The following is a 22166-nucleotide window of genomic DNA, read 5'->3' as shown; positions in this document are numbered from 1 at the left end:
CATCCTTTCCCACTATGTCTAGATTCAGGCTCAGTATCCTTTCCAACTGTGTCTAGATTCAGACTCAGAATCCTTTTCCAAACAGGGTCACAAGTAGTGACTACTAATCATGACCTACTGGTGTCTCTGAACTAAACCTTATTTGTATGGTCAGCCTCAGGATTGTTTTCTCCATCGGACACACTGGGCTGCCTTCCAAGCTCCCTGCTGCCAGGAGCTACGGTGCAACTGCCTATCTCCCATGACTGATGCCCAGCTCCCCAAATGCCCTTCCAGGCCCCACTCCTGAGAGAACAGCAATAGGGTAGGTTCTACCTGTAGGGAGAACAGCAGTAGAGTAGGTTCTACCTGGCCTTTCCTTACAGGTTCTTCAGTTTGCAGAAGAAACAGCACAGGCTTTGGCTACAGTCCTGCAGCCACTGTCTAACTCTGTGACCTTAGCCAAGCAAGCTGCTTAACCTCTCTGAGCCTCAGATTCCTCCTAGGTAAATAAGACCTCCCTCTGGGGATTGCTGCAAGGATTAAATGCAATAATGTTTGTACATGGATCGGCTGGAGTGGACTCTCCAGAAATGGCAGAGCCATGATTAATAATCCAGCCCGGCTTTCCACCAGTCAGAAACAAGGCCCTCAAGACTTCCTCCCTGGGGTCCCGGCGTAACAGGAGCCATGGCCAAGAGAGAGCTGGATGCTGCTGGTGAAGCCGTTGTTGCCCCAGACTCACACACAGCATTGGCTGTATAGATGAAGCCAGATCATGGGGGCTCAGGCAGTTGGGAAGCAGTGAAAGCTGGCAGGGGTGGGGAGGGAGGGAACACTGGGTGTGAGGGAGGGAACCTGGAGTGCGGAGGGAGGGAACCTTAGGAAATGATGGGAGGGGGCATTGGAGTGGGCATTTTGCTCCCATAAGTGGAGAGGGTGCCTTTTGACATGGACTACGGGCAAGACAAGGTGGACAGTGTCTCTCCACTGGCCTTCTCCAGTTCTTCTAATGCAGGGCCCAGTTACCTGAGATGCTCTATCCTGGAGCCGCTCTCATTACCTCCTCCCATTAGAGGAGTTGGCCCTCTGTGTGGACAACTCACTAATAAGTTCCTGTCCCCTCTCCAACTGGAAAGTTGTTCCTGAGAAGCTTTGACTTGGCCTCCTCCCTCGGACTCTGCCTCTGACCGCTAATTCAGCCTCCTCCCTCTGACTCTGCCTCCTCCCTCTGAATCTGTCTCCAACCCCTAATTCAGCCTCCTCCCTCTGACTCTGCCTCTGACCGCTAATTCAGCCTCCTCCCTCTGACTCTGCCTCCTCCCTCTGAATCTGTCTCCAACCCCTAATTCAGCCTCCTCCCTCAGACTCTGTCTCTGACCTCTAATTCAGCCTCCTCCCTCTGACTCTGTCTCTGACCTCTAATTCAGCCTCCTCCCTCTGATTCTGCCTCCAACCTCTAATTCGGCCTCCTCCCTCAGACTCTGCCTCTGACCTGACTCTGTCTCTGACCTCTAATTCAGCCTCCTCTCTCTGACTCTGCCTCCTTCCTCTGACTCTGACCTTCAGTTCAGCCTCCTCCCTCTGTCTCTGTCTCCTCTCTCTGACTCCACCTCCTCCCTACAGCTTGCTTCTGCCCTCTGACTCTTTCTCCTCCCTGACTGTTTCTCGCTGTGATTCAGCCTCCTCCCTCTGATTCTGCCTCTTCCCTAGAACTTGCCTCCTCACTCTGACTCTGCCTCCCTCTGACCTCTCACTCTGTCTTGGCCTGCTGTCGCCAGGTGTATGCCTACTGTCCCCCACCCCCCGCCCCCCTACATCCTCTTGCTCCCTGTTCCAGAGGAATTGGCCCTGCACTCTTCAAACCCAGGCAATGCTCAAGCACAGCGCTGGCATCTCACAGTCATCCCCAGGACAGCCGTGAGAGCCTCCTCTCCTCTCCACGTGAGCTGGTGTAGGATTGACTCTTATCTGCCGGTCAAGAGTCGCCAAGGCAAACACCACACCCAGCCACTCTTCCTGGGCCTAGCCTGCCATTCAGCAACTGCAGCCCGGTGCCTGCGTGTAAAAGGCTCTGTCAACATTTCCATTATAGGGTTCTCTTCTGAGAGTTTACAAGCCGACTGGGAAAACAAAATGAGCCCAGGCGGAAAGTTGCCTTACAAGGGAGCAAAAATCTATGCAAAAAGAGCACGGTGCAGCTGCGTTCTTGGAGACCGGGAGACTCTGCATCGAAATCTCGGCCAATTTAATGTCTACATTAGAAACGGATTTGTGTGAAATGCAGCCGCTTCTTTTAATTGCTCCAAATAAATATCCTGGGTAATTTTAAGAAAGGCTTCTGCAGTGGCTTCCCAGCAATGCCAGCCATCTATTACCAGGAAGTGCTTTGGGGTATTGTTTGCTGAGAAAGGTGTTACATAAATTGAAACTCCTTTTGCTCAGAGCTGAGTCCTGAAAGTTCATGCAGTGAGAAACATTTCTCACAGTGCACAAACTGTGAATTGTATATCAAATTAAACTTTCTGATTAAAATCTGCATTGTTGGACCTCCTGCTGGTTGCCACCATTTTGCTGAAATAAGATACTATTTGGGGTAATGGCAGCCAGGGAAACCTGTTATCATTGATTGTAAACTGGCTTCACTCCCTCCACTTGAAAATCTGGTGGGCTTCATTGTGCAAACATTGCATTTTCCATACAAATATTACAGAGCAAAGCTCTGCTACCGATCCATCAGCCAGACTAAGCAGGTTTATAGTCTGACCCCAATAGCCCTTATGTCTCCTACACCCCAACACTGGGCTACAGGAGGATCCTGCAAGGTGGGAGACCCAGCAGGAGAATTCGAGAAGCATATATCAAAGTCTGCTAGTTTTTAATTTAAAAAAACATACAGGGTCTCACGCTGTCGCCCAGACTGGAGTACACCACCATGCCTGGCTAACTTTGTGTATTTTTACAGAGACGGGGTCTTGCTATGTTGCTCAGACTGGTCTGGAACTCCTGGACTCAAGCGTTCCTCCTGTCTTGGCCTCCCAAATTGCTGGGATTGCAGGCATGAGCCACCACGTGCAGCCCAGTTTTTAATTTTAAAAATATTTTTAGCCGGGTGAGGTGGCATGCGCCTGTAGTTCCAGCTATTTGGGAGGCCAAGGCAGGAAGATTGCTTGAGCACAGGAGTTTGAGCCCTGGGTAACATAGTAAGAACTTGTCTTTATAAAAAATTAAATAAAATAAGGTAAATATTTTTTCTTCACAAGGACGTTATTATTTGAGAGAGGAAAGGAGATAAAGGAAAAAATGAGGCCTAGCAGGAGTTCAAATTCACCAGGACCCTGGGCCCACCAGGACACCCTCGGCGGCTCCTTAGAGGGACTCGCTTGCCTTCCCCCCAAACCTTCACCCCTTCCCACCAACCTCTAAGCCCCAGATCTGAGGCTCAGGCTTATGAAAGTCAACTAGGAACTCTGTGCAGTCCCCTTGGACTGACAGAGGGGTCCAAGCTAGTAACTTCTTTTTACAGATACAGACTCTAAAACAAAAAAAACAAAGACTATTTTTGGCCCGAGAGACTGTCCAGCAGAACACCAGGGGCTGGCCTCCCATGGCTATTTCCCCAGCTCTCAGTTGACAAGCGCGCGCTCTCCAAAAGTCAGCGTCAGCCAGGTGCGTGTAAATATTTGTTATTGCCATCTAACCGTTCGAGTAGCTTGTCCCTGTCTCTCATTTTGTAAATCATTTTGTTGCTCGGTTAATGCAAAATAGCTTTGACTTACAAAGACAGACAGGAGTGGGAGAAGGAGAAAGATGTAGTAAAATGATCAGTCTGTAGCGTTGTAGCTCGTATTTTGGTAAATAAAATGAAGACAGCACAGACCAATTTCTGAAATAACAACCCAGTCTGAATACAACGAACCTCACCAAATCCTTTTCTGGAAAAGAGCACTAAAGGTTCCAGGCAAGGCCTGTGCTAGAGTAGATGCTGCTTCCTCAGAGGGAGCACGTGCTGGGGAAGGTGACTCGAGGTGGCCGGGTGCGTGGGCACTCAAAGCCCAGAAGAAAGGCATCGCCCAGCTGGCGGGCACCTCAGCAAATGGGGGGAATCACCCCCTCCCCGCCCACGGAGGGTGCAGGATATCATTCTGCAGCATGTTTCCCTTAAAAGCCAACCCTGGACATTCCTAGTCACTAGCATAAGCTGGTCTCACCTGTAGGGAAAATACCAAGGAGGGAATCAGCAAGTGCCTGGTGGAGGTGCTGGCCCGACCCCCTGCGTACTGCCTTGCCTGTAAAATTATTATGGCTGCTTCTCTTTCTGTTGCATGAAAATTAAATAAGACAGTTCACAGATCCATGAATTCGCTATATTTGAACATTATTCTGCTGACTTTCTTTCCTCACTGTAGCCTTCCTTTACATCTCCTAGTCTTGCAGAGTTTCCACAACTATAATCTGAACCTATGTTTCCTATGTGGTCATGCAGTTTTTTAAAACAAAATCTGTTTTCCCATTTTCTCTTCTTACTTACCATCCATATACATACCCTCTAGTCAAAAACCAATAACAAAAATCAATTGCAATATTCCATTCATTCATTCATTCATTCAATAACTACACTTTGAATTTACTGAGAGCTAAGTGCTAGACCATTATCCCCCTTTCACTCAAGAGTTCTGTTAGTCTGGGAATGACATCGGAAATCCCAGTTTTAGCTGGGCATGGTGGCTCACGCCTGTAATTCCAGCAGACTTTGTGAGGCCAAGGCGGGCAGATCACTTGAGGTCAGGAGTTCAAGACCAGCCTGGCCAACATGGTGAAACCCCACCTCTACTAAAAAGCAAAAATTAGCTGGTCATGATGAGAGCCTGTAATCCCAGCTACTCGGGAGGCTGAGGCAAGAGAATCACTTGAACCTGGGAGGCAGAGGTTGCAGTGAGTCGAGATCTTGCCACTGCACTCCAGCCTGGGTGACAGAGCGAGACTCCATCTCAAAAAAAAAGAAAAAAAAGAAAAAAAAAGAAAGAAAGAAAAAAAGAAATCCCAGCTTTACTGGCTTTGTTTTTTGATGTTGTTGTTGTGGTTGTTCTTGGTTTTAAGACACGGTCTCCCTCTGTTGCCCAGGCTGGAGTGCAGTGGCACAGTCAGAGCAGCCTCCAACACCTGGGCTTAAGTGATCCTCCCTCCTCAGCCTCCCGAGTAGTTGGGACTACTGAAATGTGCCAACACTCATGGCTCTTTACTGGCTTTTGAACTAGGATTTGAAGAACCCAAGCAAATCTACAAAAGAAACTTGCTGCTGAAGGTGCTTCCTTTTCCCAGCTTCACTCCCCTCCAGTGCCTCCCTGCAGCCTCCTTCCAGGAAACCAGGGTAACCAGGTTCCCTCCCCGGACCCACAGGGCTGAGGCACCCAAAGGATTTCCTCCCATGGCTCCATGGTCTCCACCAATCCTAACCAAAGGTGGAGCGCTCTGCTGCCCTGTGCCTCTGCCCAAACTTTGCCCACATTTTTACTCCTAGCTGCCATCAGTTTCTTTGAATAGTCATCAATTGTTTGATTCTTTTCTTTTTTTTTTTGAGACCGAGTTTCACTCTACTCTTGTCACCCAGGCAGGAGTGTAGTGGTGCGATCTCGGCTCCCTGCAACCTCCGCCTCCCGAGTTTAAGCGATTCTCCCACCTCAGCCTCCCGAGTAGCTGAGATTACCTGCATATACCACCAAGCCCAGCTAATTTTTGTATTTTTAGTAGAGATGGGGATTCACCATGTTGGCCAGGCTGGTCTCAAACTCCTGACCTCAGGTGATCCACCCACCTCCGCGTCCCAAAGTGCAGGGATTACAGGCATGAGCCTCATCCCCAGTCAATTGTTTGTTTCTATAAGAAAAATTATCGGCCACGCCTGTAATCCCAGCACTTTAGGAGGCCGAGGCGGGCAGATCATGAGGTCAGGAGATCGAGACCATCCTGGCTAACACAGTGAAACCCCATCTCTACTAAAAATACAAAAAATTAACCAGGTGTGGTGGCGGGCGCCTGTAGTCCCAGCTACTCAGGAGGCTGAGGCAGGAGAATGGTGTGAACCCGGGAGGTGGAACTTGCAGTGAGCCAAGATCGCACCACTGCACTCCAGCCTGGGCAACAGGGTGAGACTCCATTTCAAAAAAGAAAAAAAAGAAGAAAAAGAAAAATTATCAACAATTTTCCACAGACTTGCCATAGTTTGTGGCAAGAAGAGGTAATGCCTGCTCTTGTGTAGGGCATCAAAAGTCAATGACAGGATAGGCACATCAGAAGATGATACAAGGTGTAATAACAGGCTGGTTGGGCTCACCGCACCCTGCTACCCCGGGTTCCTGGCAAACATGGCAGAGCCCAGACACGGGCCCAGAGTGGGGGAGCCAGGTGCCTCAGGCTAGGCCGTGAGAAGTACATTTGGGGTTATTGGTGGGGCTTCCTAAAGAGAATGAAAATCCTGGTCTCCATCCTAGGCACAGGTGGGTCCTCAGGCAGTAGCTGCAATTCTGAGGGCGGAGGGCTGGACTCAGTTCCCTGTGGGGGAAGAAACTCCCTCTCTCCATTGCGCTCTCTGGGGCTGCCCTCCTGGCAGGATGTTCTTGAGAGAGCTCCCGAGGGCCACGGTCTAAAATGGCCACTGCTACTAGGTGTCAAGACCCCTGCAGTGGACAACCAACAAATTCCCCTTTGCCATCCCTGTACTTTTAATAATGTCATAACCGCCAAGAGTTTCCCCCCAGGACAAGGGCTATTTCCCTCCCACTCCCAGTCCCAGGGATATTCTCCTATTCGGCCAAACCTGAAGGATGGGACTATGGGTGGCCATCACTCAGCTCCCTTCCCCAGCGGTTCCCTACAGAGAACGGCCAGGTCCCACCCCCCGATGAGCCTACTTCCCCATCACAGATCACAGAGACCGCAGACTCATCAGGCGAATAGCCCTGGAGGTGTCACTTTCCTCCTCAGACAGGAAGAGTAGTTGGAATCCTGTCACTCATCCAAGAGAAGAAGGTCCAACGGGTAGAGGACGCCAAGCTCATTCTCTTCCTCCCTCTTCATCTCCGACCTCTTCATCTTCATCTTTCTCTCGATGGGGAGCACCCTCTACCTTCCTTCATCTCATCACCTTCCTGAGTTCTAGTTCTTTCTTTTGGGTTGGCAGACACCAGAGGGCAACATAATCTCACCTACTTGCCATTTCTCCCATTTCACCAGTAGAGGGAAGAATTTGAGAGAACCTACATCCACCAGGAGTATGTGGAAATTCTTTAGAAATATGGAATTAGCCAGTGCAATAGAACAGCTCTGTCAAAGGCACCCCATGCCAAAGTATTCTGTTCTGGTTGGTAAATAATCTGTTATAAAACTGTTTAAATGCATATTAACTCACCAGAGCAAGACACTGGCAAAATTTCCCCCCAGGCTGTATTTTGCAGAGACAGCACTTTCGCGTGATGTCAGACCTGAGATTAAACTAACACAAGTCACATATTTTCTAAGGTGGCACTGACGCTCCGTCCCTCACTCACCATTTAGTCTTTTGAGATCGGGTTTTTATTTTGGTTCACAAATAGTTGGTAAGGCATTGAGCCCACCCTGTCTCGTTGTTTTTGATACATGTCATTTCAGCAATACAGGTGCTTCCAGGGGCATATGGGCAAGGGAAGAGGAGTGGCTCAGAACTGATTATGCACCGGGTGGCAGAGTCCTTGAGAAAACAGGTACCCAGGCAGCCCCTGTCAATCTTGGAAGTCCGTGCAAGAGCACACCTCACCACGTGTTCCTCAATCCGCCACGCACACTGAGAAAACTAGAGAAGGCTCCCTCGTCGGAAAAATGTCTGGAAGGAGGGATTCAGAAATAAAAGTTGTGCCATTGACTATTTACCAAATTATCATCCTGACCAAGTTAAGATCAAGACCTTTAAAAAGTAGCCATACGGAGCCAAGCGATCTGCTCAGCCATTGCAATGTGCTCGATTGTTTGGATCTAATTACCTGACCTGGGTATTTTCTGCTTGGTATCCCCAGCATTTGAACCACTTCCAAAGCCAGAGGTTTGTGGAGTCTTTGAATGCCCTAAGAGTCTGTGATTCTCTCCTTCTTTAGATGGACTTCTAAATCCTGGTTGCTAGATTTATTCATGTGAATTGGCCTTCATTTCTTCATCAACATCCTTTCTTTAATAATCTCAAATCAGGGTTCTTATCCTAAGATCCAAAACTAGATGAACATTTTGGCCGGGCACGGTGGCTCATACCTGTAATCCCAGCACTTTGGGAGGCCAAAGTGGGCGGATCACTTAAGACCAGGAGTTCAAGACCAGCCTGGCCAACACGGTGAAACTCCATCTCTTCTGAAAATATAAAAGTTAGCCAGGCATGATGGTGCACACCTGCCATCCCAGCGACTCGGGAGGCTGAGACATGAGAATCACTTGAACCCAGGAGGTGGAAGTTGCAGTGAGCCAAAATCACACCACTGCACTCCAGCCTGAGTGACCGAGTGAGACTCTGTCTCAAAATAAAAATAAAATAAAGAAGTAGATGAGCATTTTCGTAAATCCCTTGAAATTGTGAGCACAATGTATGTGTGTGTCACATTTGTGGGCTTTCTGGGGAGAAGGCCCATAACTTCCATCAGATTCTCAAAGGGCTCCATAACCCCGTCTTTTCGCTGTGTATTTCTGACGTTGACTAGACCAGATCTTCCCAGTCAGTGTGCAGGGGTGGGTTACAGGTGTGTGCCTGAGCTGCGGATCCCCGCAGCCCTTGGGTCGGGAGTGGCAGGGACTTCCAAGCTGGTCATCTCCTGCCAAGAGCTGTCCAGTTGCCATCAAATATTATTTTCTCTGTGTGCCCCACTATAGTAAACTCCTCACTTCTAGCCCCTCTGGCATCTTTGCTGTCTGTGTCTCTTCCCTCATCTCCAGGCTGGCATCAGCCTGGCTGCCTCTAGTGTAATCTACTCTCGGTATACTTTGCCAAGAAAGGGCAGGGGTGTGCTGGTCTCCCCTTCCTAGAAACGCTGCTACCCTCATCTTGGGGATCTGCCTCACCTGCCATATGGTGGTACAAGAGACCCGTTCATTTCCTCGCCTGGATTACCCCTCTCACTCTAATCCCACACACCTGCCCGTTTCCTGCGGTAGCTATCCTTTGCCCATGTGTCTAGAAGAATCTCTATGCCAGTTCCCTACTTGGCTCCCAGCTTTGTTACAAATATTCCTCAGTGCACGTTCGTGCGGAGCCTCTTCCACCTAAGACACTGAAATCTTATGCAGAATCCACGCAGAGCCAAATTCAAACACAAATATGACAAACCGGCCGGGTGTGGTGGCTCAAGCCTATAATCCCAGCACTTTGGGAGGCCAAGGCGGGCGGATCACCTGAAGTCAGGAGTTTGGGACCAGCCTGGCCAACATGGGAAAACCCCGTCTCTACTAAAAATACAAAAATTAGCCATGCATGGTGGTGGTGCCTGAAATCCCAGCTACTCCGTAGGCTGAGGCAGGAGAATCGCTTGAACCCAGGAGGCGGAGGTTGCAGTGAGCCAAGATTGCACCACTGCACTCCAGCCTGGGCGACAGAGCAAGACACCGTCTCAAAAACAAACAAACAAAAACCAAATATGACAAACGGGGCAGGCAAATTCCCATGACTTCCTGGCTAACAGAGCACCCCCAAAATACTGTCACCTTCCAGGCCCTGCCCGACCTCCAAACACACAGAGTCCCCATGTTCCGTGACCAGACAGGCCACGCAGGGTTAGTCTGATCACCAGATGCTCAGCTTACAGCATTTTACTATCAGCAATTCCATAATTCTGGCAAGCCAAAAAGCATGTCATTCATTTAGAATTAATTTATGATTCAGATTTGTATATGAATGACTTCAACAAAATGTTGGCAACTGTCTCCTGCACTTCAACTGTCCATGTCAAAGGCTGGATGACTGAATCTTCGGTATTCTTCTAACCCACATCACAATTTGGTGAGAAAAGGCAACTGTCTTTCTTCATTTTTCCAGTAAACCAAGCTGATAGCCCAAAATGTCAAAGTCGGGTTTCTAAACATCATCAAAACTTTCTTCCTTCCTTCCCACCTGAACAACCTGATCCTAGACGCAGCCCTGACCCATCACTTGCTAGTCAATACTTCCTTTCAAAAATATCTCACCTCTGAGAGAACGAGGTTGCTGCTCAGCCATGAGGAACTATAAGTGCATGTTGCTTTTCTTTTTCTTTTTGAGACAGAGTCTCACTCTGTCTGTCACCCAGGCTAGAGTACAGTGGCGCAATCTCGGCTCATTGCAACCTCTGCCTACCGGGTTCAAGCAATTCTCCTGCCTCAGCCTCCTGAGTAGATGGGACTACAGGTGCACGCCACCATGCCTGGCTAATTTTTTGTATTTTTAGTAGAGATGTGATTTCACCATGTTGGCCAGACTGGTCTCGAACTCCTGACCTCGTGATCCACCCACCTTAGCCTCCCAAAGTGCTGGGATTACAGGCATGAGCCACCGCGCCCGGCCTAAATGCATGTTTCTTAAATGTGTAAGTATTGTGTTAACTAGACAGGAGGCCGTGTGAAATAAAATAAGAAATTTGAGGTTGAGAAGGTTGAGAAGAGAGCCCCATGGTTTGCGGATTTCACTTTGCTACCCAAGAAAAATCACAAGCCCACAAAGACGTTTTACCTTAAAACCTACCACTAACTCTAAAATAGCATTAATTTTTCTTAGAATATTTCCAGCTGTCGTTAGAAAGGTCTTCCATCTGGGCGCTCGTTGAAAGCATGACTGTCCGCGTTACGGGGCATTGAAGAATATTTAGACCAAGATGAGCGACTTCCTTCCTAATGAAACTGACAACCAGGCTGAGTTCAGGATCACTTTACTCAAAGGATATAATCTCAGTAAATCCTTTAAGAAAGCAGTCATGTCGCATTTTTATGTATTTTTGAAGTAGGAGGAAATATTTGAATAAATGCCTGAAAATCACTCATGTTTAAAACCTTTTTTTAAGCCAATATCTGGAGTTACAAAAAACTACATGATAGGATCCCCCAAATTTTAAAAATATAAAATGTTAAATTTTCTTTTCAGAACAACAAAATAATATGTGGATTTACAAGTTGCAAAATTTTTAATCTTGTTTTTAAAATATTTGCCAAGTTGAAAGAAGATGAAAGGCTGAATTCCTGTCTGCAGCCATTGTAACAGCACATTTCACTGTTATTCCTAACCTTAAGTATGTGCCAACTTTCAAGGCAGAGAGGAAAACATTTGGGGGGAAAAAAATATATATATATATATATATATACAGTAGAGATTTGCGGGATGAAAATAAAACCTTCTATAAGCACGCCTCGAAACCAATGTCTTATTCAAGTCATATATAACAAATATCACACTGTTTTCACTTGATTTGGATATCCAGACCCCAATTTTTCAAGGACCTGAAAAATTATATGTTAATAATACTAACAGTTAACAATGTTCCTTATTTTGTCAACGGAAACCATTTGCATTGAGATCCTGGTGATGTTCGTTTCCATTTCCTGTCATTTTAATGGCAAAAGTTTGTCCATAGTGTAACTTTCCTTCTCCTTTGGTATTTTTTGTTTACTCAAGAGTTTAAAAGTATTACTTTTTACTCATGAGTTTTTGTTGTTGTTGTTTGTTTGTTTGTTTGTTTTTGAGATGGAGTTTCCCTCTGTCGCCCAGGCTGGAGTGCAGTGGTGCAATATCGGCTCACTGCAACCTCCACCTCCCAGGTTCAAGTGATTCTCCTGGCTCAGCCTCCTGAGGAGCTGGGATTACGGGCACCTGCCACCATGCCCGGCTAATTTTGTATTTTCAGTACAGACAGAGTTTCACCATGTTGGCCAGGCTGGTCTTGAACTCCTGAGCTCAGGTGATCCACCCACCTCAGCCTCCCAAAATGTTAGGATTACAGGCGTGAGCCACCGCACCCGTCCTGTTTGGCCATCTCTAAGTAAATAAGAAGTGCTTCCTACTTGATACTAACCTAAAACATTTTCAACACTGGGTTTTCCAAGCTCCATAACCATCAATTTGCAAATAAATCCCCCAACAATCCCATGAGGAAAAAGCCACAGGGACACATGGCAAATGACAGCTAAGGCGGGAGACTCGGCACAGTGGAGGTCTGCAGGAACCCCTGCTAATGGCTCTTCATTTGCCAACAGATTTTCCTCTTCAAACATAAATGCAGCATAGGAAAATGAAGTCGAGGAATAATTCTGTGTATTGAATGGTATGGTGGGTTCCTAGACTGTGGCAGGACCCGAACCCCAATGATGTCATGTTATTCCTGGGTTGAGTAAGCTGCGTATCACCTCCTCTTTGAAGCCTTCCCTGACCACCCTCCCCAGCCACTGCTTTGTGCTCCCACTGGACCCCGTGCAGCCTTCACTTACAGAACCTTTAGCTGTCAGCACTCATTGGCTTCTATATGTTAATCCCTGGCTATACAGCAAACTCCTCAAGAGTGGCAGTGAGTGCCTCTGTCACATCATGGTCACTTCCCATCCACTGCCACTCCTGGTCGCCCTTATAGAGCATGTTGAATGAACAGATGCTTGGGTTCTCCAAAATCCTTGTTTTGTTCTCTAAATCCCATTTAGCACATTTAGCCTGGAGCTACTTGCTATTGCCAACAAGGATGAATCAAGCCTTTGGATTTTCTAACGAAGACACGTGCGGTGGGAAATACAGGCCTCCGATACCCAACGTCAGGGAGGAAGCCAGGAGTGAAGAAGAGCATGCGCGCGCTAGGGAGAGGGTGGAAAGTGGGCAGATGGGAGGAGGCAACGCTGAAGATGTCACTGGAGCGAGTGGGAGTCGTGCAAAGGTATGGGGAAGCCACATGGGGATGGGAGAGGGAGTGGGGGACGTTTCCCCCTTTTGCAGCTGGTGCTTCAGGAACACAGGTGTTGGTCCTGAACAACCCATACTCGGGCTGTCTCGGGCCTTCCCTTCTACCCCGGCCTGCCTGGCCTCTGCTGCCGGAGCAAGGTCTGCAGCTTCCGATCTCCCTGCCTTTCCCAAACATGCACGCCCTGCATCGCCTTCCCAGGCTCCGTGCCAGGCGACAGCAGCCACTGTGCTCACACTCATGTGTCGTGTCTCTCCTCCCAGGTAACTTGTTTCCATGTTAACAGGTCACCTTCCTGCTGGGGATGTCAGGCACCATGCCAACCTGGGAACGACCACCTTTGGGGGCAGATGGACATTTTGGTGCCCATGCAATCCCACTGCCAAGGTTACCACCTGTCTCCAAATGGGGTCCACCCTACAGAGTGAAGAGTGTAGAGAACAACCGCTTGGTCCTACACACTCGAAGTGTGAGTTCCTTAACAGAGGGACAGTTATTCACACTGGTGTCTTTTGTTTAGAGAGGGACACTTTAATGATGCCCTTACAGCCAGCCTCCCTCAATAAGTTACCGTTTCGCACCCATTCAGGTGGCTAGTTTCAGAAAAATAAAAAATAAGTGTTGGCAAGGATGTGGAGAACTTGGGATACTTGTGCACTACTGGCCAGAATGTAAAATGGTGCAGCTAGGCCGGGCACAGTGGCTCATGCCTGTAATCCCAGCACTTTAGGAGGCCAAGGTGGGAGGATCACTTGAAGCCAGGAGTTTAAGACCAGCCTGGGCAACATAGCAAGACCCCTGTCTCTGCCAAAAACAAAAGCTGCAGCTGCTGTGGAGAACAGTGTGGCAGCTCCTCAAACAATTAAACATAGAATTACCATATAATCTAGCAATTCTACCTCTGAGAATATACTCAACCGAAAGCAGGGACTCAAACAGATATCTGTACACCCACGTTCACAACATTATTCACAGTAGCCAAAAGGTAGAAGCAACCCAGGTGCCCATTGATGGACGGAGAAACAAAATGTGGTACACACATACAATGGAATATTATACAGCCTTAAAAAGGAAGGGAGGCCGGGCGCGGTGGCTCAAGCCTGTAATCCCAGCACTTTGGGAGGCCGAGACGGGCGGATCACGAGGTCAGGAGATCGAGACCATCCTGGCTAACACGGTGAAACCCCGTCTCTACTAAAAAATACAAAAAACTAGCCGGGCGAGGTGGTGGGCGCCTGTAGTCCCAGCTACTCGGGAGGCTGAGGCAGGAGAATGGAGTGAACCCGGGAGGCGGAGCTTGCAGTGAGCTGAGATCCGGCCACTGCACTCCACCCTGGGCGGCAGAGCGAGACTCCGTCTCAAAATAAATAAATAAATAAATAAAAATAAAAAAATTAAAAAAAAGGAAGGGAGTTCTGATGCACACTACAACACAGATGAGCCTTGAGGACATGATGCTATAGGAAACAAGCCAGGCACAGAAGGACAGAGACTGTAGATTCAATTTATATGAGGTAACTGTAGTAAGCAGATTCATAGAGACAGAAAGTAAGATAGTGGTTGCCAGGAGCTGGAGGAGGAACGAATGGGGAGTTGTTTAATGGGAACAGAGCTTCAGTTTGGGATCATAAAAATCTTCTGGAAACAGATAGTGAGGATGGTTGCTCAACAGTGTGAATGTACACAATGGCAATGAATTGTACTCTTAAAAATCGTTAAACTGGGTTTTTTGGGGGTTTGTTTGTTTTGAAACAGAGTCTCACTCTGTCACCCAGGCTGAATAGCAGTGGTATGATCTCAGCTCACTGCAGTCTCAACTTCCAGGATCAGGTGATCCTCCTGCCTCAGCCTCCAAAGTAGCTAGGACTACAGGTACACACAACCATGCCTGGCTAATTTTTCCATTTTTTATAGAGATGGCGTTTCACTATGTTGCTCAGGCTGGTCTCAAACTCCCAGAGTCAAGCGAGTCACCTGCTTCGGCCTCCCAAAGTGCTGGGATTACAGGTATGAGCCACCACATCTGTCCTAAACTGGTGATTTTTATGTTATGCCTTTGTTTGTTTGTTTGTTTTGTTTTGTTTTTGAGTGGCATGATTATGGCTCACTGCAGCCTTGACCTCCTGGGCTCAGGTGATCCTCCCACCTCAGCCTCCCAAGTAGCTGGGATCATAGGCATGCACCACCATGCTCAGCTAATTTTTAAAATTTATTTTAGAGATAAGGTCTCACTATCTTGCCCAGGCTGGTCTTAAACTCCTGGACTTGAGCGATCCTCCCACCTCAGTCTCCGAAAATGCTAGGATTACAGGTGTAAACCACCATGCCTGGTCTGTTACAAATATTTTATCACAATAAAAAGAAATTTAAACATCAATCCCCCTTCTTTGCAGCCCTAAACCCAATTTGACTGTCCATGTGCCCCCCAGAGAAATCATCAGGGGCCTGACACCCCACCCATCCACCCACAGCCCTCCAGATGCCCTGCCTGCCTCTGGCATGGAGTGGGCCTCTCTGCCCCGTGATTCTGGCCATCACCGCTGGGGTTGTTGCCCATCTCTGGATAGTTGAAACCTCAGCCTTCCCCAGGGACCTCGCAGTGGCCTGGGCTTCTGCCTCTGTGGCCTGCGCTCGTGCTCCAACTCCAGCCCCCAAAGCCCAGGAGTAGACCTTATGAGACACTCAAAAACAATTTCCATTTTCATCTTCATAATGCCCCAGACATGTGTTCAGTGCTCAGTATGGATCAGGGACAGTGCTGAAACTCATTTAATTCTCACAACAATCCAACACGTTCGTTCTTGTTGTTACCATCATCCCATTTTACAGATGAAAAACCCGAGACTTGGGGACTCAGTAATTTGCTCAAGGTCCCAAAGCCAGGAGGGGGCAAGTTCAAGATATCAAACGAGCATTCTAATTCATGGCCCGTGTTCAGCTAGGATCCCATACTATGAGAAATCATTCACAAACTCAAATCCTGATGGGAGCATCTTGATGATTGCCCCCACTGATGCTAACATACACATTTAAGAGAAAAGAGAAAATGTTTGCTATACTCTGGCCGGTGCTCACTCCTGAAAAAGAGATTGTAGAAGACCAGATGCAAACTAGAAGTCCCAATCTGTATAGAAGTACCAAGTCCCCACGTGACCAGATCGTAATAGTGTGCTCTAGGAAATTCCAAGGCTACAGGCTCAAAGCTGCCTATTTCTGAGGTTTGAACAACAGCTTCATCGGCCTGTTAGCCTGAAACCCCAGCATCTAATTTGTGATCTTAGGAAAGCTTGTTAGAGGGTTTCCATAGGAAAGCAGCAAGTACAATCCAACTCCAGTCTTTCCCAAACACACATCAGTGTGACCCCGCTGCCTCACCAGCGAGCAGGCGGCACACAGGTGTTTAATTTGGAATTTGATAGCTGCCTAAATTTCAAGGTCTCCCGTAGGTGCACAAAGAGTATTCAATGGCCACTGGCAGAAATTCTTAGAAAAACAACCCTCCCAGTTGTTGGAATCACAACCGCCACTTTCACTCCCCGCCTCCCTGTCAGTGAAGAGGCTGTTTCGACTTGAATTACAGGGGCCCGTGTGGACTGCCTGCGGTACCAATGTGCCTGTGACAATCGACACTCTTTTGCTGGCCATCCGGTGTTATTTCAGACACTGTTGGACAGATGGGCTCTGTTCCGAGTGGGGAAGAGTGGAAATGTTTTATAGGGCTTGTCAGCTCACTGCACACAAAATGTGCTCTGCCGCGTTTCCAGGGTGGGGGCTGATTTCGGGCAGAAGGCTTCTGGGTACTGAAAAATGGTTTCTTCCCTGGCGTCTTCTCTGTGGTCTCTGGGCCTGGGCATCGCTGTGGGGGTCTGGTTTTCTGCGGGGTCCCCGCACAGCCCGCGTCTCTGCCGGGTGCAGGGCACGTGTTTGCGACTTGGCGGCTATTGGACATCCATTCTCTACTGACAAAGCCCAATGACTCACAGGGGCTGGGCGAGGAAGCACAGAGCATTTGACAAGCAGAAACAACTGAATTCCTTTTGGAGGGGTGAGGAAATGACACCCCAATGGGCTTGATCTCACCATTTGGTTTGAACTGGGGAGCCCCCATGAGCTCACCATGGGAGGCCACCCAGATGTCATCCCAGCCAGCCACCATCATTAATTCTAAGCAGAAGAGGAGCCAGGCAGGTGTTCAGGGAGCGGCAGGAAGAGGTATAAGGAGATGATTGTTTTGAGACCATACTGGATGTGAAAAAAATAAATCATTCAAATCAAAGACTTGAAGGGAGAGGCAGTCTCGTTTGTAGTCAGGAGCATGGGCTTTGGATTCAGACAGAACTGTGTTCAGATTCCAGCTCCACCACTTATGCTATGGCCAAGCTATGTAACTAAGCCTGTTTCCATTTCTGCAAAATGGGGGCAAAAACAAGACTCCTACCTGAAGAGGCTGTTTCAGGAATGAACAGATGATTGTATATAGCACATGTGTGTATAAAGCCTGGCATAAACCATTCATGACAGGTATTAATCATAACAGTATTCTTTTATAGAGATGGAGTCTCACTCTGTCACCAAGACTGGAGTGCAGTGGCATGATTGTAGTTCACTGCAGCTTCCAACTCTTGAGCTCAAGTAATCCTCCCACCTCATCCTCCCAAAGCACTGAGATTACAGGCATAAACCACCATGTCTGGCGAATAATAGTACACTTTGTTATTTTATTTTATTTTTGATAAAATAAAATAAAATGGGATCTCACTCTGTCACCCAGGTTGGAGTGCAGTGGCATGGTCATGGCTCACTGCAGCCTCAGTCTCCTAGGCTCAAGCGATCCTCCCACCCCAGCTACCCTAGACTCCCAAGTAGCTGGTACCACAAGTGCATGTCACCGAGCCCAGCTAATTTTTTGTATTTTTGGTAGAGATGGGGTTTTACTATGTTGCCCAGGCTGGTTTTAAACTTGTAGGTTCAAGCAATCCTCCCACCTCAGCCTCCCAAAGTGCTAGGATTACAGGCGTGAGCCATCACACCCAGTCCAATAATAGTACATTTTATTTATTTATTTATTTTTGAGACAGGATCTTGCTCTGTCGCCCAAGCTGGAGTACAATGGCACCGTCTCAGCTCACTGCCACCTCCACCTCCTGGGTTCAAGCGATTCTCCTGCCTCAGCCTCCCAAGTAGCTGGGACTACAGGCACGTGCCACCACACCCGGCTAATTTTTGTATTTTTAATTGAGACGGGGTTTTGCCATGTTGGCCAGGCTGGTCTCGAACTCCTGACCTCAAGCGATCTGCACACCTCAGCCTCCCAAAGTGCTGGGATTACAGGTGTGGGCCACCATGCCCAGCCTAATAGTACATTTTAAGTAGAAGGAGATGAACTTTTCGTTTGTCCATTGTGCAGATAAGTAACACAGAATTCACACTGCAATAGCAAACCTAGCTCCTAAAACAGTGTGGAATCAAAACAAAGTACAGGAGGAATAAGTCCAAGTGCTGTGCTGAAGAGCACAGTGTCCACAGTCAACAGCAGCCACTGCAGCCCTAAAAATCACTACCAGAGTAGATTTCAAGTGTTCTCACCACAAAAACTGATGACTACGTATTAGCGGATTTAACCATTCCTCAGTGTATACGTATTTCAGAACTTTGTGCTGTACACGATGAATATATACAATTTTTGTCAAAAATAAGTTTTTAAAAAACAAAACTCGATGACACCTACTGCCTCAAAACATACCCTCACCAAGTCCTCCACGACTGTGACCGCCTGCATCAGAATCCAGGTACCTGCGACACAAGATGCATTAGAGAACCATCGAGGGCTGCCAGGTGCCAGGACCTCACCAGACTTATTTTATTATTATTATTATTATTATTATTATTTTGAGATAGCTCTCACCCAGGCTGGAGCTAATTTTTTTTTTTTAAATTTATTTTTGAGAAACAGGGTCTCCCTATGTTGCCAGGCTGATCTCAAACTCCTGGCCTCAAGGGATCCTCCTGCCTCAGCTTCCCAAATTGCTGGGATTAGAGGATTGAGCCACCGCACCCAGCCCCCACCAGATTTTGTGTTCTGAATCAGACTTTAGGGAACACTGTCCTACCTAATGCAGAACACTTTTTTTTTTTTTTTTTTTTTGGTGAGATAGAGTCTCACTCAGTCGCCCAGGCTGGAGTGCAGTGACTCAATCTCATCTCACTACAACCTCTGCCTCCCAGGTTCAAGCCATTCTTGTGCCTTAGCGTCCCAAGTAGCTGGGACTATATGCACCCGCCACTGCAGTCAGTGGATTTTTGTATTTTTAGTAGAGACGGGGTTTCCCCATGTTGCCCAGGCTGGTTTCAAACTCCTGACCTCAGGTGATCCACCAGCCTTGTCCTCCCAAAGTGCTGTGATTACAGGTGTGAGCCACCACGCCAGGCCTTAATGCGGAACACTAGTAAGCCCATGTCCCCACGTCATTTGCCTGAACTATACAGCATCGCCATGCGCTATGTATGCATCTTCAGCCACTGTGTTTGGGATATTTCATCCCAAGAACCAACTGGACTGGATGTTGTGAAATATTCACTTGAAATAAATAACAGGTATCATATGCTACATCAAATATAAGGTGCACTCACCCCTAACAACAGTGAGCTCCATTTGTGAACTGCACCCACTGACCAGCTTCCGTTCCATTTGGACACCTAAAGTCTGCCTATCACAACCCCCACCTAGCCTCCTCCTTTCACAGGAGGACACGGAGGAACGCCTTTTTCACTCCAGCCGTGTAAACCAGTACATCACCAGTGAGTCATAGATGGGGCACTTTATTAGCAACATGAATAATGAGACCCACTGGGTCTGGCCAGCAGGAGACCACAGCTAACTTTTTTTTTTTTTTTTTTTTTTTTGAGATAGAGTCTTATTCTGTCAGCCAGGCTGGAGTGCAGTGGCATGATCTCAGCTCACTGCAACCTCTGTCTCCCAGGCTCAAACAATTCTCCTGCCTTAGCCTCCCGAGGAGCTGGGATTACAGGTGTGTGCCACCATGCCTGGCTAATTTTTGTATTTTTAGTAGAGATGGGGTTTCACCATGTTGGCCAGGCTGGTCTCAAACTCCTGACCTCAGGTAATCTGCCCACCTCGGCCTCCCAACATGCTGGGATTACAGGCGTGAGCCACTGTGCCCGGCCAACTTCTGTATTTTTTGTAGGGACAAGGTCTCGCTATGTTGCCCAGGTTGGTCTCGAACTCCTGGGCTCAAATGATCTGCCCGCCTCCACTCCCAAAGTGCTGGGATTACAGGCCTGGGCCACCACCTCCGGCCCACATTTTTTTCTTCATGACAAAAAAAAATTGTGGACATGCAGCATGGCATTCTCCGTGCCAGAGTATGCCAGCAAACCTCAGAACTCGCCTTCTTTCAGGGCCCTGGTCTGCACCAGCTCAGTCTCCACCACTGCCACTCCTCACCTGCTCTGGCAAGCCTACACCCAGGGAGACTTCAAATCCTGCACTGCACCAGGGTAACCAGGAGCACACTAAACCCAGAGTCTCCAGCTTGCCCTTCAGCTTCCTCTTCCAATCCCCTCAACCCCATTGACTATTTATAGACACCAGTCAACACCAAGCTGTTTGAAGACAACGGGCCAGAAGAAATTCTAAGGGCTGCTGTTTCCTCCTACCTTCCTGAGAGCTGCCTTCCAGAACTTCAAGCAAGAGAATTATTGAAACACATCTCACTGATTTATTATTGATTGTCTCTTGGGCGGGCACAGGAAGTACCAAGCAGAGAAGGCAGGCATCACTTTGTGGTCACTCGAAAACTTGCATGCGTCCACCCAGGTCCCAACTTTATGCCACAAACAGAGGAATCAAAATGAGAAAACAAAAGTTCTGAGGCTTAGAAGTGCACTGGAGGGAAAGGGCCCGCTGAGACAGGGGTGTGGGCAGGAGTGGCAGCAGGAATGGGAGCTAAACTGGAAGCTTGCTAGGAAGGTGGTGGCCCAGGGAAAGAGGAGGAGGCCTTCTCGGGAACGAAGCCAAGGTCTGTTGTCAGGGTGTGGGGTCCAGAAAAATCTCACCAGTCCACATGAATAAAAGCCCGCCAGCAGAAAGACGAACATGGCTCTGAGCCCAGGACAGGGATGGGCTCTGAGCCCAGGACAGTGACAGGGATGACCAAGATAAGCAGACTCTTATCCTTTGGGCAGAGGCCCAGCGACACACCTATGCAAAAACATGTCACCAGAGAAGGGACACTGGGCAGCCAGGATGTTGCCACCGCCAGCGAGGCCGTCAGAACCACCCATCCATGGGAGAAAACAAGACATCTTGGGGAAGAAAAATCAGCACACGCATCCACACACACACATACACATACAAAGACACACACACACATAAAACACAGAGACACACACAAAGACACACATACATAAACACACAGACACATAAAACACAGAGACATACAAAGACACACATATACACACAGAGACACACATAAACACACAGACACAGACACACACACACACACACACACACCCACCCACCATGAGAAAAGAAAAACGGCAACTTGCTGCCTGACAACCCCCAAATAAGGCAGAGACGATGCCTCGTTCAACCCGACCTAGGAGGCCTCTTCCCCAAGACCCATTTGTTGTGGGCTGATTTCTATTTCCTGGTGCAATTTATTTGGGAAAAGAGGCCTTTCATTGTGGCTAGTCTAGGAACTGGCCAGAACCATACAGACAATAATGAGTGATACGAGCCTGATTCTGCAGAATCTGGAAAACGCCCCCAGGCTGTCACTCAGTATTTCCTTCCTGCTCAGCCAGGATCCTCCATCTTTTGTTGATTAGCATGGATGAGCGGCTTCTTAGGATGAGGGATTCAATCCAGCAGGAGATCCCGCATGCCTCTCATGCCCTGAGAATCACACAGGTGTGTTTGGGCGGCGTGCCCTCCACGTGTGCTGGGGGAGGGGCATTGTTTTTCTCTGTGGCAGACACAGTTCAGGTGCTTGTGTTTTTTCAGTGACTCCTACTCTCCCATCCCCAGCGAGGCATCACTCATACTTTGCCTGACCTGTGTATGAAAGGCAGTAACACCCATCTCAGGGAACTTGTCAAACCCAGGGCACTTTCAGACCACTGGATAGACATGAGATAAATCAAATATTCAGGAATAAAAAACATTTGCAGTGTCCATACTAAGTTAGCATCAATAGGGTGACCTCCTGGGAGACGGGGACCACCAGGTTGCCTAAGGAAGGGTGATGA

General features: G+C 48.1%; 1 protein-coding gene and 1 long non-coding RNA gene across 4 annotated transcripts in view; one reads left to right on the top strand and one right to left on the bottom strand.

Moving 5' to 3' along the window:
* Positions 1-14870, top strand: part of LOC105477862 (citramalyl-CoA lyase) — a 313469-nt gene extending 298599 nt beyond the window's left edge. Inside the window, exons 8-9 of one of the 2 annotated variants that reach the window (XR_011614622.1) lie at positions 12646-12872; positions 14811-14870. Coding sequence is in view for 1 of the 2 variants with exons in the window: in XM_071081078.1 (XP_070937179.1) it covers positions 12646-12654 (9 nt within the window). In the remaining variant the exon portion in view is untranslated. Of the gene's footprint in view, positions 1-12645; positions 12885-14810 lie in introns of those variants that run through there. The other variant, XM_071081078.1, reaches the window with a different exon arrangement.
* The window catches only part of LOC139359058 (uncharacterized), a 126075-nt gene that overhangs the window by 78470 nt on the left and 25439 nt on the right, over positions 1-22166 (bottom strand). The window lies entirely within an intron of this gene.

The sequence above is a fragment of the Macaca nemestrina genome, chromosome 16, assembly GCF_043159975.1.
Source record: "Macaca nemestrina isolate mMacNem1 chromosome 16, mMacNem.hap1, whole genome shotgun sequence".
NCBI classification, from domain to species: domain Eukaryota; kingdom Metazoa; phylum Chordata; class Mammalia; order Primates; family Cercopithecidae; genus Macaca; species Macaca nemestrina.
This window is presented reverse-complemented; position numbering and strand designations above follow the sequence as displayed.